Source organism: Ambystoma mexicanum, chromosome 10, assembly GCF_040938575.1.
Source record: "Ambystoma mexicanum isolate Mex_15411 chromosome 10, UKY_AmexF1_1, whole genome shotgun sequence".
In the NCBI taxonomy this organism is placed as follows: Eukaryota; Metazoa; Chordata; class Amphibia; order Caudata; family Ambystomatidae; genus Ambystoma; species Ambystoma mexicanum.
Window position 1 is genome coordinate 1,304,562,941 of NC_090932.1, and position 15,077 is coordinate 1,304,578,017.

The 15,077-nt window shown below is 44.9% G+C and overlaps 1 protein-coding gene across 2 annotated transcripts in view; it reads left to right on the top strand.

Annotated features, from left to right (window-relative positions):
- POLE (DNA polymerase epsilon, catalytic subunit) overlaps positions 1–15,077 on the top strand; it is an 867,587-nt gene that overhangs the window by 37,634 nt on the left and 814,876 nt on the right. For both annotated transcript variants that reach the window (XM_069619327.1, XM_069619326.1), the window contains exon 2: positions 10,780–10,915. In XM_069619327.1, coding sequence (XP_069475428.1) covers positions 10,841–10,915 — 75 coding nt within the window. In that variant the 5' untranslated portion in view covers positions 10,780–10,840. The remainder of the gene's footprint in view (positions 1–10,779; positions 10,916–15,077) is intronic.

Sequence of the window (15,077 nt, forward strand, 5' to 3'; positions counted from 1 at the left end):
TTTTATGGTTGTTTCCCAAACCTCCAGCACCTTTTGGCTCTGCTTGTGTACCTGCTTCTCTCGTGTACATCTCTCGGCAGCGGTGCTTCCCTCCTGAGGACCTGCCAGCGTTCGGCATTCTCTGCAGTCGCTGGCATCCCAGCCGATCAATCTTCGTTTGGTTCTCCATTCTTGTTGGTGGTCGCTCTGCCAGTCCCTTTTGCCTTCTCGGGATGGTGTTTAGCTCTCCAGCAGATGGCTGGACTTGGAGACGCCCAGTGGGTTTTATTGGGCAGCGTGCAAAGGAGATCCTCCTCTGACTGCTTTCTCACTCCTGTTTGCCTCTGTGCTCGGTGTCACCAGCTGTGGTTTCCTGCTCGCTGGGTCAGTGTCTACTGGACTTCCTCACTGGAAAATGGTTCTCTTGGTTTCCCTCAGCATATTTGGATTTCCCTGAGCCAATCAAGTACAGAGAGAGACTAGACCGTTCAGTCCAGTTCTTGGGAGTGATACTCATGTTCCCTCTTATCCTCTTCTTCACAGTACCTATAGTAAAGCTATATGGGAAGCATTTGATATTTCCATGGCTGCTGGTCAGCTCTACCCTGTTATGTTGGTTATCCTCTATAGCAGATGACACTTACTTTCTGGGAACAGGGAAGAAGACTTTGGTTTGGGGAAGGAGGGAGGGTCTACTACAGCAGTGGAATACCGCAATCTCTGGGAATGGTTGTCCCTAATCCCATAGGGGGCTTGCTTTCCCATGTGATCCTCCCGTTCCCCCTCCCCCCCCACTCCCCAATGCAGCACCTCTAGGGGGACTATTTTACTGTGGATACACTGCCCTGGCCCCATGGGAAAGTCCACCCCCCCCACCTCCCCTTACCCCTAGGGGATAAGGGACAATTTCCTCTGATTTGTCACAATAGGCTGCTGCGTTTGACCTGGTTTGGCCATACTGGCTGGACCCTGGTTCACTTGTTCTTTGCCCGATTTCTTCTTAAGGCTGCTGCAAGTAATTTGTCGAAGTTTTCTTAGGCTCCCCTGCACCTTCCCCCATACCTTGCTGGGGAGGGCTGGCTGTCACTTCCTGGGACCGTACCAGGACATTGCAGTCCTACCTATCTGTGAGATTACCTGTACCAAGCGCCCCAAGGTAGGTAGGTGCGTGGCCTAGGAGTGTGCTGGGGTGCCGTTACTTCATCTGTTTTGGGCCATCATGAGCTGCTTATAAACATTGCTCCCCTGTTTGGCTGACCCACTTTTCCGAGGCAAATCCTGTTACTGGTGACCTACTTGTTCACGGGTCCTGATGGATTCCAAAGAAGATATCTGACGGGGTCCCCAAAGTCTGGGAGTAGTTGGGTTTTGGAGGACTCATTTTACCATGAATCGCCATGGTCTTCTCTTGCCTGGCATCATTCTTTGATTCCTCCTTCTTTGGTTGTCTTGGTCTCAAACCAGGAACTGGAGTTCCTTAATGCAGTCTCATTTGGTGTACCCTGTGGTGGATGCTGCTTTGGCCGCACCCATCGGGTAGAAGTGGTAACTACTTGGCTTTAGTACTTCTGGGTAACTTGCTTATTTTTTTATTTAAGAGGAGTTTTATAGTTTGATTAACAAACTTTACAACATTACAATACAACTTTAAAACATATGTAGATGTTTCATCCCATATTTAAAATGTCCATACACAAGAAAGGCAAAACAATAGAAAAGAAGCGAACCTTAAAGAAATGAGAGCAATTTTCACAGTATGAATAGTAAGAATATGTTAATCACTCTAGAATCAGTTTTTATTTTGTTGTTGCAATTCCCCAATAATAATAATCTTGAGAAAAGTACTGGATGCTAATACAGATTTACATGAATTACCCCACATCGACCTCATCCAACACCATTCACGTGCGCTTTGAGTGGAGCCCAACAAAGCACCTCCCATTGTTGCAATACGCTGAGTTTCAAAATGATTGCAGTAAATTATCAGATGTTTCAATGTTTCTTTTTGCCCCACTTGATTACAAAAACGACATACGTCAGACTCTTGAGTTAGTCTTTAGCCCATTTTGCTGTTTTCTCTCTAGTATGAATTTGGTTGCACTTGAATCTTAAATATAGGTCTCTTAATACATGACTTGGACATTTCAGCAGGTACGATCTACGAGGCAATCTGTTTCATTATGTAATGTGCTGCCTCATAGTACAGTTTCTTCGTTTGCATATCAGAAAGCGTCCTAACCCAATCGGACTCCATCAACTCGGGTGAGACGAAATTCCAAGTCACACGGATTCAAACCCATAATCATCAAGCAATTTAAACATCGAGTCGTAAAATAGTGCCACCGAAGGTGGATTTCTTGCTTTGATCATGGTACGAAATTCTTCATACAGTGACTCTTCAGAGAGAGAGAGCATTTTAGCAAGGTTTGTAAGTTGGCGCCAGTGATATCTGGCTGATAGTGCAGTTAGCCCTAGTTCCTGGCGAAGCACACAGCTGGGAAGCGCATTAGCAAGGCGTAAGGTGTGCTTCCACAGTTTGCCTTGCATTTGGTCGAGGATGATGTCAATGTTTAGCAAACCTAGATGCAACCCATGTAATAGAATTGCTTCTACCTTGAGTGTGTAAAACTCAAATAAGGGAATCGTAGAGAATTTGCAAAATTTCGAGTACACCATCCTCAGCTGCGTACCTAGGGCATCTGCTTTGGCTTCAAGATTTTCCTTCCACATTTTTCTTGAATTGGAGCCCGTCACCTCGTAGCCAGGGTATTTGAGTGATGTCTACCGAGATTGGTACTCCATCCAAGTTCCACACAATAGTGTGCATCTTTTTCTTTAGGTTCTTAAAGATTAGTATTCTTGATTTATTTATGTTACATTTTAAGTTATGCTTGTATAAATAGTCTGCAAAGATGACAAGCTTGTTCTTGGAGCCCATAGGGTGTTCGATCAAATATTAAAATATCATCCGCAAAGGCAAGCCACTGGATTTTGAGGTGGGCAAGCCTTGCTGGATATGATACTTTACTAGACCATATTTTGTCTATATCCGAGATAGAGGTTAAACAGGGTCGCTGCCAGGTTGCATCCCTGCTTAACCCAGATCTCCATGGTTATCGGCTGTGTAGAAGCACCCGGGCCATCCAGCTTTACCAATTAGGAAGTGTCATGATGTAATCTGGCAATCAGTACTATTAAATGTAGGGGCACTCTTTTCCGTTCTAGTTTTTCCCATAGAACAGTGCGTATTACGCAGTAAAAAGCTGCCGAGAGATCAACTGACGCCATGTGTAATGGCCCAGCATCCAGCATTTTGGTTTTAGATAGGCTGAATGCCACAGTTGTGGCCCATCTTCTATCTGAAATCGCGACAATACCTTGCATTGGCATAAGTGGAGCTGAAGCTCACGTAGCAGAAGGATAGAAAAAACCTTTTCTCCCACGTCTATTAGAGCAATTGGCAGATAATTTTCGGGGTCGTATGTAGTGCCCTTTTTGTGTATTGGTACTACAATAGATGTTACCCAGGACTTTGGAATATCAGAGGTAGTTCTAATTTCTTCATATTGGAATTCCCACAATCTCGGCCCATAGTATGGAAGGCGGAATGCAATCGGGACCAAGGGCTTTAGAGTTATTTAATTTGCCTATGGCCCATCTAATATCATCCGGGAACAAACTAATGGGTGGGTGATCTTAGATGTAACAAATTTAGAATGTCCCTTAAAGAATCTTGTGGGGAGCTGGAATTTCGTCCTAAGGAAGGTTGTCCAAACCTCTTCTGCAATATTGGAGGTTTGATCATGATTTTTATTAGCTGAATCACCTCGTAGTATTGCCCAGGTGGAACTTCTGTCATTTCTGCAGAGATTGGTTAACATGACCTGTTTTTTCTTATTATGCAAGTAGGCATTATGATTTTTGCATTTGTTGCGATGGCTATTACATATTTGCTTCTTTAGTGCTTGAAATTCCATCTCTTCCAAACAAAGGTAGAATCGTCTAAGCAGCTTCTTTTTCTCTCATAATAAATCATAACTGAACGCTTGAGTGTTTTTGGTTTCAGTTGGAGTATTGTTCCATTTTAATGAATGCTAGAATTGCATTCTTGATTACAACAGATATGAGTTGTGTGTTCAGCTGATGACACATGGTCATTGAGGTATCACAAAAGAACTTCCCCATCCCTTTTTGTAATCAGCAAGTTGATCCTCTCTCTCTCCCTCTCCCTCTCCCTCTCCCTCTCCCTCTCCCTCTCCCTCTCCCTCTCCCTCTCCCTCTCCCTCTCCCTCTCCCTCTCCCTCTCCCTCTCCCTCTCCCTCTCCCTCTCCCTCTCCCTCTCCCTCTCCCTCTCCCTCTCCCTCTCCCTCTCCCTCTCCCTCTCCCTCTCCCTCTCCCTCTCCCTCTCCCTCTCCCTCTCCCTCTCCCTCTCCCTCTCCCTCTCCCTCTCCCTCTCCCTCTCCCTCTCCCTCTCCCTCTCTCTCTCTCTCCCTCTCTCTCTCTCCACCAAGTGAAGCACCCACACGATCCGGTACGAGAAGTGCCAGGAGGGGATCCTTACCCATACACGGTATAGCATAATCAGAGTACTGATTGTATACTATGATCACTGTTTGCCGAGGTAATGAGCTCAATTCCTTTAGATACTACTAATAAATCACCTGTTACTACCAAGTAGTCAATACAAGATTTCATATTATCACGATGCCAGGTGTTAACATGCCCTCCCGTTTGAAAAGGTATAAAATAAATCTCACATTGTGCAAAATAGGAAAACATTCGGGCTCCTCTCTTGAGCGAAGGGAGGTTTTAACCAGATGATCTCCGGTTACCTCACGATGTAATTCAGAAATGCAGCAAGAATTGAGATCACCACCCACGGGTCGTTCGTCTGCCCGTTTTACTGCACATACATATGATAGTACTGCATCTGACTATATGCTGGTGCACAATCACATGGCATACCGGTTCGTCAACAACCGCTTATTATGTTTACTCTTCTCACTGCCAAGCATTGTGCTAACCACTACTGTGTGTACGTGTAGATAGCTACATTGAGTTATGCCATTAATTACCATTGATTGCGTTATTGCACATGCACCGCCCTGTTGGAAATATTGAGCCTGCCAATGATTATTCTGATTGTGACTTTGTACATGCACCGCCTTGTTGGTCCTAATGAGCCCTGCCAGTGATTACTTTGCTTATGGACCCACTTATGCACATGTCCTGTCAGCTATATCTGTGATGCACTTAGGAGTTATTGCCCTCCTACTTAGCCACCGTCACCACCACTAGACACAGCCCCAGATCACCACTCTCGGTGCGGCCTGTATACACCTACAGTGAACTGCCATTTATGGAGCGCACCTCCACTTTGAACTACTTCACTGATAAGTACATCCTCAGCCAGTAAGCGCTTGGCGCTTTACCTTACCTATCGCTTGAACCATCAGCCCACGACATGTGGCCGTGGCCCCCTGCCAGCCTCCACTTTTCCTACCTGGTCATCGCGGGGTACTTAACTTCTACCCTAGGCATTCTTTCCTCTAGCATTGCCAAGATACACCACATCCACGTCCATACTCACTCCCTTACTATGCACCATTGCACAGACCTCCCAACTAATCCTTACCTCAACGACCCGGCTCTGTGGCTCAAACACTTTGCCACCAAACCTACACCTATTCAACCATGCACACTACAATCTAGGAATGCCAGACTCGAATCCAGACTGCCACGTGCGCCTTGCACTCAGCGCAGAAACACTGTCCGTATACAGCCCACAACACCAACGATACCCAACTTCCCTTACACCACCCCCATCGCATCGCTCAAGGGAGCTCTCGTCAATGCCAGATCCCTCACTGCACACACCCTCGACTTTGCTGACCGCATCACCCTCCAAAACCTTGACTTCTTAGCCATCACTGAAACCTGGTTACATGCTACTTCTGGCCCTCTTCTCGCCCTAGCCATACCTAACAGCTACTCCATCACTAGAAATGGCTGCCAGTCTAACTTGTCCAAAGGAAGAGTCGCTGCATTTATACACAGAGACAATATCGCCATGAGAACTACTCCTAATTCCCAACTCAGCTCAGCAGAATCCTTATCAGTGAAACTCTCCCTCTCACTGACTAACACAGCAACATTACACCTCATATACAGACCTCCGGGACCACTTGGTTCTTTCACCAATGATCTTGCATCTATTCTGCCAGCCTACACTAAGCCTAACTCTCAGGTGCTGATACTAGGTGACCTAAACTTGGGCCTATCCGACCCTAAGGACCATATGGCCTTCAATGTTGCCACCACCCTTGGCAATTTAGGATTCCAGCAACGCATCTTCGAACCTACCCACATTAAGGGTAGACCGCTCGACTGGATTTCAGACCTCAATTGTAACACCACGATCAGCTCTAACTCTGCTTGTGCCTCGTCTGACCATCATATCGTTACCTTTCACTTGTCAGCTACCAACCCTCAGCCCAAAACCACCATAGCCCCTGCTATACCCACCAGGAATAAAAAGGACATTACCAGGGACAAATTGCTCCCACTCCTTCACCCAATCTTGATCTACTGTGCCGCGCAGCACAAGGACCCCACCGTCTTAGTAGACCCCTTCAATCTTACTCTGCTCAAAGCCATTGAGACTATAGCCCTGCTTAAAATACGCAAAGCCAACCAACGATCCAATCTGAACTCATGGTTCACCCTGCAGTTTAGAGTTCTGCGCAAAGAAAAGCGGAAGGCTGAAGCTCTTTAGAGAAGCTTTCCTAGCACGGCCAACAAAGACTCCCTTCTCATCACCTCACTTAACTACAAGGAAGCCATCCTACAAGCCAAAAAAGAGATGTACAACCAACGCATATCTCAAGCCGAGTCCAACACAAAGGAGCTATTTAAAATTCTCAAAGAATTAGAATCCCCTTCACCCGTCCCTGATTCATGCATTAAAGACAGCACCTGGTGCAATAACATTCACAATGCACTTCTCAACAAAATAATTACTCTGCAATCTAAAATTAATGCCAAACAAAACACCCTTCTCACCCCCCCTAACTAAAACCTTGCCACCTAAAACATCCACCCCAGTCACGCACATGCCTTTCAGTTTCACGCCGCTCACCATCCCTGAGGTTGAAAAAATCATCTGTAACTTAAAACCGTCTAATTGCCAAGGTGACTCTTGTCTGGCTCCGATCATTAAGGAATCGGCCCATGACCTCGCTCCTTTCATAACTACCTTTATCAATTCCTCTTTTCAATCGGGAGTGGTCCCTAACAATTTGAAGGATGCTTGGGTCATCCCTCTCCTAAAAAAAAAAAAAAAATAAATAAAAAAAAAAACCTACCCTAGATCCAGAGATTCCAACTAACTACAGACCCATCACTACAGTCCCGTTTCTTCTAAAAAATATTAGACAGAGCAGCCTACTTACAGATACAGAACTATCGGGAAACAATCGCTTAGGCACTAGACAATCCGGCTTCAGACCCAAGCACGGGACTGAAACAGCTCTCCCAGACCTCAAAACCCAAATGGAGGATCTAAAAGACAACGGCAAATTGGCACTATTTCTGCTACTGGATTTATCCGCTGCATTCGATTTGGTCAATCACCAAATCCTTTGTCAACATCTGAAATCTGCAGCCCTCTTCTCCGACCACGCCACCAAGTGGATCAGATCATTACTAGACAATAGACACATGAGTATTCTCCCCTATCTCCTCTGCAGACCATGCGCCAGTCCCCTGCGGGGTCCTTCAAGGGTCGTGTGTATCCCCCACTCTCTACAATGTGTTCACTAAACTCTTGTTTGATGTGCTTGATTATCTGGGTGTCACCTACACTAATTACGCTGATGACACCCAGATACTCATCCCTATCACTGGTGGTTACACTTTAGACTCTTAAATCCTTAAACGACAGTTACCAAGTTATCCAGGCCTGGATGGCACAACATGAGCTCTGTCTTAATGACGACAAGACAGAGCTCCTCATCCTAGGTACTCAACAAAGACTCAATAAGTTGAACCCTTTGTTCAGTTCCTTTAAGATCGATGGCAATTCCATAAAAGTATCCAAAGACACACAAACCCTTGGAATCTATCTAGACTCCAGACTGTCCCTCCACAGACACACCAATGCAGTCGCTGCGTCATCGGCTTACACATGCAAGTTGATCATAGCTTGTCGTCCATTCCTCTCCACGCAGAATTGTATCACCCTTGCCAGGACACTGGTTATTTCCAAACTTGACTACTGTAATGCACTGTACCAAGGCACTAACCAAGGCAACCTCCATAAACTTCCGATTACTCAAAACAACGCCATTAGAGCAGCCCTTAACATCCCTAGATCAGCCCACATCTCGGAAGCCAGGAAGAACCGTCACTGGCTTTCAATCGCCCAAAGGATCTCACTAAAATCTCTCGCCCTGACTTACAAATTCATTAACAACCAAGCCCCCATTTACCTAGCCTCGCGGTTCACTCAATATGTCCCTCATCGTTCACTCAGGTCCACCCTTAGCCAGAGCCTCACGATCCCTAGATACAAGCTCCAAACAGATCAAGTCTTATCATTTTCAGTTCACGTCTATGGGTCCAAATTAGTTCTGCAATAATTGTGGACTGTACTTGCACTGTCATTCTATGGTTATTGACAGGAGGAAGGGTGATCCAAGAGATGTCGCGAGATGCAAGTGTTCTTAGTGCAGGGATTTTTTTAAATACCTGCAACATAAACGTTCGATTCAGGCTTTTATCACCATTAATTTCATGGGATAGGTGATATCTGGGCGGGTGCGGCTTGCTCTATCTTTTCCATACAGTTCCAATTATTATACTTAGGTTCAAGTACCAGTTCTTTATCTTTTGATTTATTAAGGCCTCTTAAAGTGGAAGTCGTCACATCACCCGATGGTATGTAAGTGGAAGCATAACTGGCTGTCGGAATAGTAGTCAACGGTTGCCGCGCTGGGGATGCTTTCAATGGGGCAATCCTTCCGTGTGCCACGTCCGTAGTCGTTGATTCCTTATTACTTGAAGGAGTCACGCCGGAGTGAGACTGCCCACCAATATCATCCTCATCTGGGACCAATTTTTCATCCAATGCCACATGTTCTTTTCCTATAATGGCTTTTTCGGTGTAAATTGGTTTGTAATAGGTGGAAAGAAGAGTTTGTTGTGACACTGTAAGTGAAGATGCAAACTCTGCCTGTTTGGTTGAGGAGGCGCTGGCATCACCTCTCGCAGATTGTTTATTCTGCGTGCCTTGTTTTTGAAATGCCCGCACAGATGATTTCTGGCTACCCGCCACATTAGGCTGCAGAGCAAGCCTACTTTCACGTGATAATTCGTCTACATTTATGCCTTATTCAGAGTTTACCTGTTCAGTCACAGAGATCAAGGTTGATGTCTCTATCTAAGGAATCGGTCGTTTCAGAATAACCTTTCTGTTTTTTGTTTTTTGAATCTTATTTATTTGAGGAGTGACATTTTGTTTTTTTTATTCTCAACTTGAGCAGCTTTACGCATATTTAGTCTTTTTATTGCCCGCAAGTATGACCTCTTCTCCTTTCTGTAGTTAAATAGTTTTTGCTCTGGAATTTCCTCCAATATCCCAGCGAATGCCTCATCGCTTTTGGCGATCGCTTTGGCGATATTCTCATTTTCAATGATCACAAGTAGAGCTTATGAATGCTGTCTGTATAATTCCTATATGGGAAACTGTTAAAATATTTTAAACTCCTGTGACTAAAAAGGGTAGTTACCTGAACTTTGACATTGCTCATGGATTCTCCTGGGAACCCTAGAGATTTACACTGGACTTTTAACTGGTACCTGTGATGGTATTCGAGGTGTGTTATTACTAAATCACTGCATTGCACTCATGTTCATTTAAATCTATTGGGTTGCCGTTTCTAACTTTTATTCTGTGCCCTTTTTGTATCCACCTATTTCTAGAAGTGTTCTGAGGCCATGTAGGTCTGTTAATCTAAATCTGCTTTGTATCTGACGTGCGGTGGGCGCCTTTTTTTTTTATTTAATGATTTCACTGTAGTTACCTGTTTTACTGAGCAATCGAGGCTGCATGGGAATACAGTGACTCAGCCCTACAGATAAGTGGTGTATAAGCCACTTGAACTCCCAAAAAAAAAAAAAGGCAAAGGCTTCCTAAAAATACACAATAAATGGAAAACTCACGCGTTGGACCTTGTGCACATGCTGTCACTCGCACAGCTCCATGGATATGTTTGGAACAGTAGTGCATGTGGTACCACAGGAAGAAACTATTATTGGTGCCTAATCAGGAGTAGAAAACCTATCTTTTTAATGTGTATGACTAACCAGGTGTAAAGGATTAATTACAAAAGCATTTCTGTTTTCCAGTTAAAACATTTTTACTCGCTCATAAAATGCGCCCACTGGGAATTGGACTTATGTTTACTCCTTAAAAAAAATCATTTTGTTCCCAACTTAAAAAAAATGGATTTTGTGGGAGTATGTTGTTACTACCTATCTGTAGCACTGCAGTGACTGTTCATGAATTTGCTTTTGTGGTCCTGATAATGACTGAATCGTGAATTGTGTTGCTGTACGTAGGTTGGTCTGTCTTTTGGTTGGAATCCTGTCTTGCCCTCAAGGTAGTAGGTTTCACACCCCTCAAAGGAGGACTGTGGAACAACCTTTAACAGCTTCTTTATCCTAAGCTTGATATAAATGTTTTGATTAGAAAAGTTCGTAGTGTGGATATTTTTTACAACCCACTCTTTCATCTTTTAGTGAGGATGGCGCCGCAAACTCTGCTGCCAAGCGTCTGGAGCGCAGTCAGTGGACAGATCGGATGGATGCCCAGTATGGATTTGAGCGCATTAAGGAACCCGGAGACAAGACTGGCTGGCTGCTTAATATGCACCCGGTAAGCGACCCATGTTTTTTCTTTTATATAGTCTCATCTCCTGGTTGGAGTAGGGAGTTTCTAACGTGTAGTTCGAACACATTTGGAATCTTTTTAGATGTTGGTTTTATTTTTTGTACATATTTTCTTTTTAGTTCCTTTTGTTCTATTTAAGTTGTCTGATATAATAATGCTCACAGAAGCTTTAGCTTAGAAAAGGAATGTAGGATTCTAATGTGATCTTGAGTTATAGGACAAGAAGACTCATAAATTACGAGAGGATGCAGGCACAGTCCAATCCAACTACCATATAAAGTTGTATCTTAATGGACTATACAGAATAAGAAAACTCCCTCTCTACATTCTTCTTTTTATTTTTTTTTTTACAATCAGTAAAAAGAATGCTAAGAATGGAATGAGTAATTAAGAATGAGTAGTTATCACAACTCAGTTTGTCTGGATAAGCAATTGCAGTCCTCTTCAAACTGGGTGGCTGGTACTCTAAGGCTGTCCAGAGAGTGACCGCTCCCATCCGCTGAACGCGGCCAGCTGCAGAGACCGACATGCGAGTGAAGTCTGAAGGGATGAAAGTCACCCTCTGATTTTTAACAGAGCAGTATCGTGAAAGTGGTAGGAAATCCCAGAGAAGACTGTGAGTCTGACAACATGGACTTTGTATATGAGCTGAGAAGCAAGCTGAGCCAACTGTTTGAGCTAGGCAGTTTGAGCAAGCGCAATGCGCTAAATAAGGCGAACTCGCCGCCCCTTGCTTTGCCATCTTCTAGCACTACCTGTATTTTTTTTTATATTCCGGTTGTCGACCCAGTGGCCTCATTAGCAACGTCACTCACCACTCTATCGAATGCACAAGAAGAGTTAGCTTTTATAGCACCATTAATGCCAGTAATGCAGACCAATTTAGTGAAAACTTGGCAGAGATAAAGCTTTTGGAAAGGAAGATTGTGTTTTTCTACCAATGCAGCAAACGAAGGCCATAATTCCTCGAACTTTAATCTAGCAAGGGAGATTTGATGTAGAGCTGCTGGCAGGTGTATTGACCATTTGTCCATCAGACTTTGAACTACAGCATCTACTCTGAAAACGTCTGTGAAATTTAATATAACTGACCCCACCTTCTGAATGCAGACTCCCTCTGAAAGTCTCAAAGGTCCCGGGGGGGGGGGCGGTTAATACCCAATTGCCATCTGGATCCCCCCAGTGTGCAGGGTCGAGGGGTGGCTGGGGAAATGGGGAAACTACAAACCCAATCGATCCACAGATACAATCTGAATGTATTCTAAAACCTGGGTCTCGAGAGAATTGGTTTGGAGTCTTCTTTTGATGCAGAGGCAGTTGCTACTGATGCTGAGTTTAGTATTTCGAAGAGGGGGGGATAGACCAGTTGGACACGTTTTCTAATTCTTCTGCAACATCTTTTCCTCCCTCACCAACATCACATAATGGATTAACTGAGAATGTGCCCAATGTGATGAGCAGGAAAAAGAGCCAGAGATCAGTAGAGGTGGCTTCTTCACAAAACAAATCCTACTTGACCATTTAGATAACTAGGAACCCCTGCTTGAATAATCCATCTTTAATAACCTAAAACCCCTCTTGCCCCAAAACTGCCCCCTAAATCGAGTGCTTGTGGATTGAGAACACTTCTGCAAAACCTGATTGTACCTGATAAACAATCCGGATCCTCTCCAAGATTTAAGAAAGCCCCAGAGAAATCAGTCGTGCCACTTTGGCAACCAGGTTTGCTATCCCAAGAGGAGTTAATGAATATCTACTTATGAAGTTGACGATGTGGTGGAAGAAATTCAGCAACTGCAACACGTCTGTCACCCCCTGAGGGAGCGCCCTCATGAGCCAAGCTAGATATGATATGGCATGTGTAACGCGCCTATACACAAGTGTTTCAAGGCGCGACGAGGCAGGGGGGGGGGAACAAGGAGAACAGACAACGATCCTACTAGGCCAGGTGTCATTCAGATCGCGCAAGGGTAGGGAGACTGGGAAAAGTGCAAGTGCAAGGGAAAGGGAAGAGGGGGAAGGTGCAGTGCATGGTTAGTAGAATACAAGATAAGTAATGGGGCCAGCTGGTGGCAAGTGCAAGGTAAGTGCCAAGAGAAGGGGCTGTAGGATACAGAGGCAGTCCCGTAGTGCAGGTAGGCAGTGCAGGGAAGAGTGGCAGGGCCAAGGACCGAGATCGGTAAGTGGCCAGTTGCAGATTCAGTGCAGGTTCAGTGATTTTAGCAGGGGAGAGAGGGAGAGAAAGCGGAGGCAAAGAGGAAGGTTTTGAGGTGCTTCCGGAACCAGAGATGGTTCTCCTCAAGTTTCAGGGAGGCAGGAAGGCTGTTCCAGAGGGAGGCCCCTGCTGCAGAGAGAGATCTACCCCCAGCTCGTTGCTTGGAGAAGCGGCTGACCCTGAGGTAGTTGGAGGTGGATGAGCGAAGAGCTCTAGAAGGAAGATATTTAGGAAGAGGGAGTTGAAGGTATTTTGGCCCAAGGCCCCAGAAGGCCTTGTGGACAATGCAGAGGGTTTTGAACTTGATCCCCGCGGCCACTGGGAGCCAGTTGAGCGATTTCAGTCCTGGAGAGATACGGTCCCTGGGCTTGAGGCCAAGGACAAGTCTCGCAGTCCTGTTCTGGATGAGTTGCAAAGATCCCACTGGCTCTTCCATTGACCGCTCCCACCCCCTAACTGTGCATGTTTTTGGGGGACTTTAATCCTCTTTAAAAGGCGAAATATTGATTTGAAATAGGGGCTATCTAGGTTCAATTTGTTTAGAAAATAAACCCAATTCCGGCGGTTATTTGGCTCTCACTTTGAAGGTCTCTTAGCAAAACCAAATCCCTGTGAGGAGACACCTACTGATTTAAGTCCAACCTTGGTAGGAAGGTACCCCATGAAAAGCGGTGAAATTATAGCATTGATTAAACGAACCAGTAACCCCAGAGCCCCTGGCTCAGATGGCTTATCAAAGGCAATTTTTAAAGAGTATCCAGAACCATGGGCAGGCTTTTTGGAAGTGCCATTTGGACAAATGGTGAACACCAGGGAGGTCCCTCCGTTTTGGAAGTCGGCAGTCATTGATTGTCAAAAAGACGATGGTTTGAATCCTGGGAGTTATCGACCGACTGCCCTATTAGACGTTCCAGGAAAGAGATTCACCTCTTTGCCCTTGGAACATCTGATGAGCTGGATCAAGGAAACCAATCGCATTGATGGTTATCAATCTGGCTCGGCACTGGAACTGTTCGCATTTTATTATTATACTCAAAGTCTGAGCAATGTCCAAAGACAATGATCTACTTGTCATTTGTCGACTTTGCACAAGTATTTGACAGTGTTGATCGCTCTCTTTTATGGATTAAGATGTTGAAGTGGGGATGGCCTTAGGACTTGGTGGTCAAGGCACGATACTCTTCTACTCTTAGAGCCAGACTAAACTTTAAGGTTTAAAGCAAGGCTGCCCTTTGGCGACGGCCCTTTTTAATCTGTTCATTTCTGACTTTGGAGAATATTTAAAGGAGACACATTTTTACCCACTCAGTTTGATGGCAAACCAATTGGCTGGAGGCTGTATGCCGGTGACCTGGCTCTTTTGTAACCGACCCCCAATGGCCTGCAGCGCCAGCTAGATAAACCTCAAGCATATACCCAACTAAATGGTTTGTCGGTGAATGTTGCGAAGTCTACTGTCTTGGTAATGCAATCTCTTAAAAGAGAACATCGCATTGACTTGGCGCGTAGGTACAGAAGTACTTAAAGTAGAGACCTTTAATTACTCGTGTATGTCAATAAACGGCAGTAGTGTTGAGATCTAGCCAGTCTAAAAATGAAAGCGAAGAGTCTGGCAGCGCAAGGTCTGGTGTACTATTGCCAATATTCCGGTCATTCAATTTTATACGTTGAAAGCTGTTTCTATTTTTCCTTATGGGCTCTGTGTTTTCCTTGTAAAATATGGCCGATCTTGGAGGGCATTTTTTCAGAAGATGCTTCTGTTGCCAAAGGGTGTGCCAATACAAATGATTAGGTATGAATTGGCGTCATTTCCCTAAGAGCTACGGTACTTTGGCCCTTTTCCGAAAAGGTTTGTTGCTCGATGCTCCTATGTTTCAAATTTTGCACACTGCATTAATGAAAACTTGATCTCGCTTGGTAAAGGAGAAACTG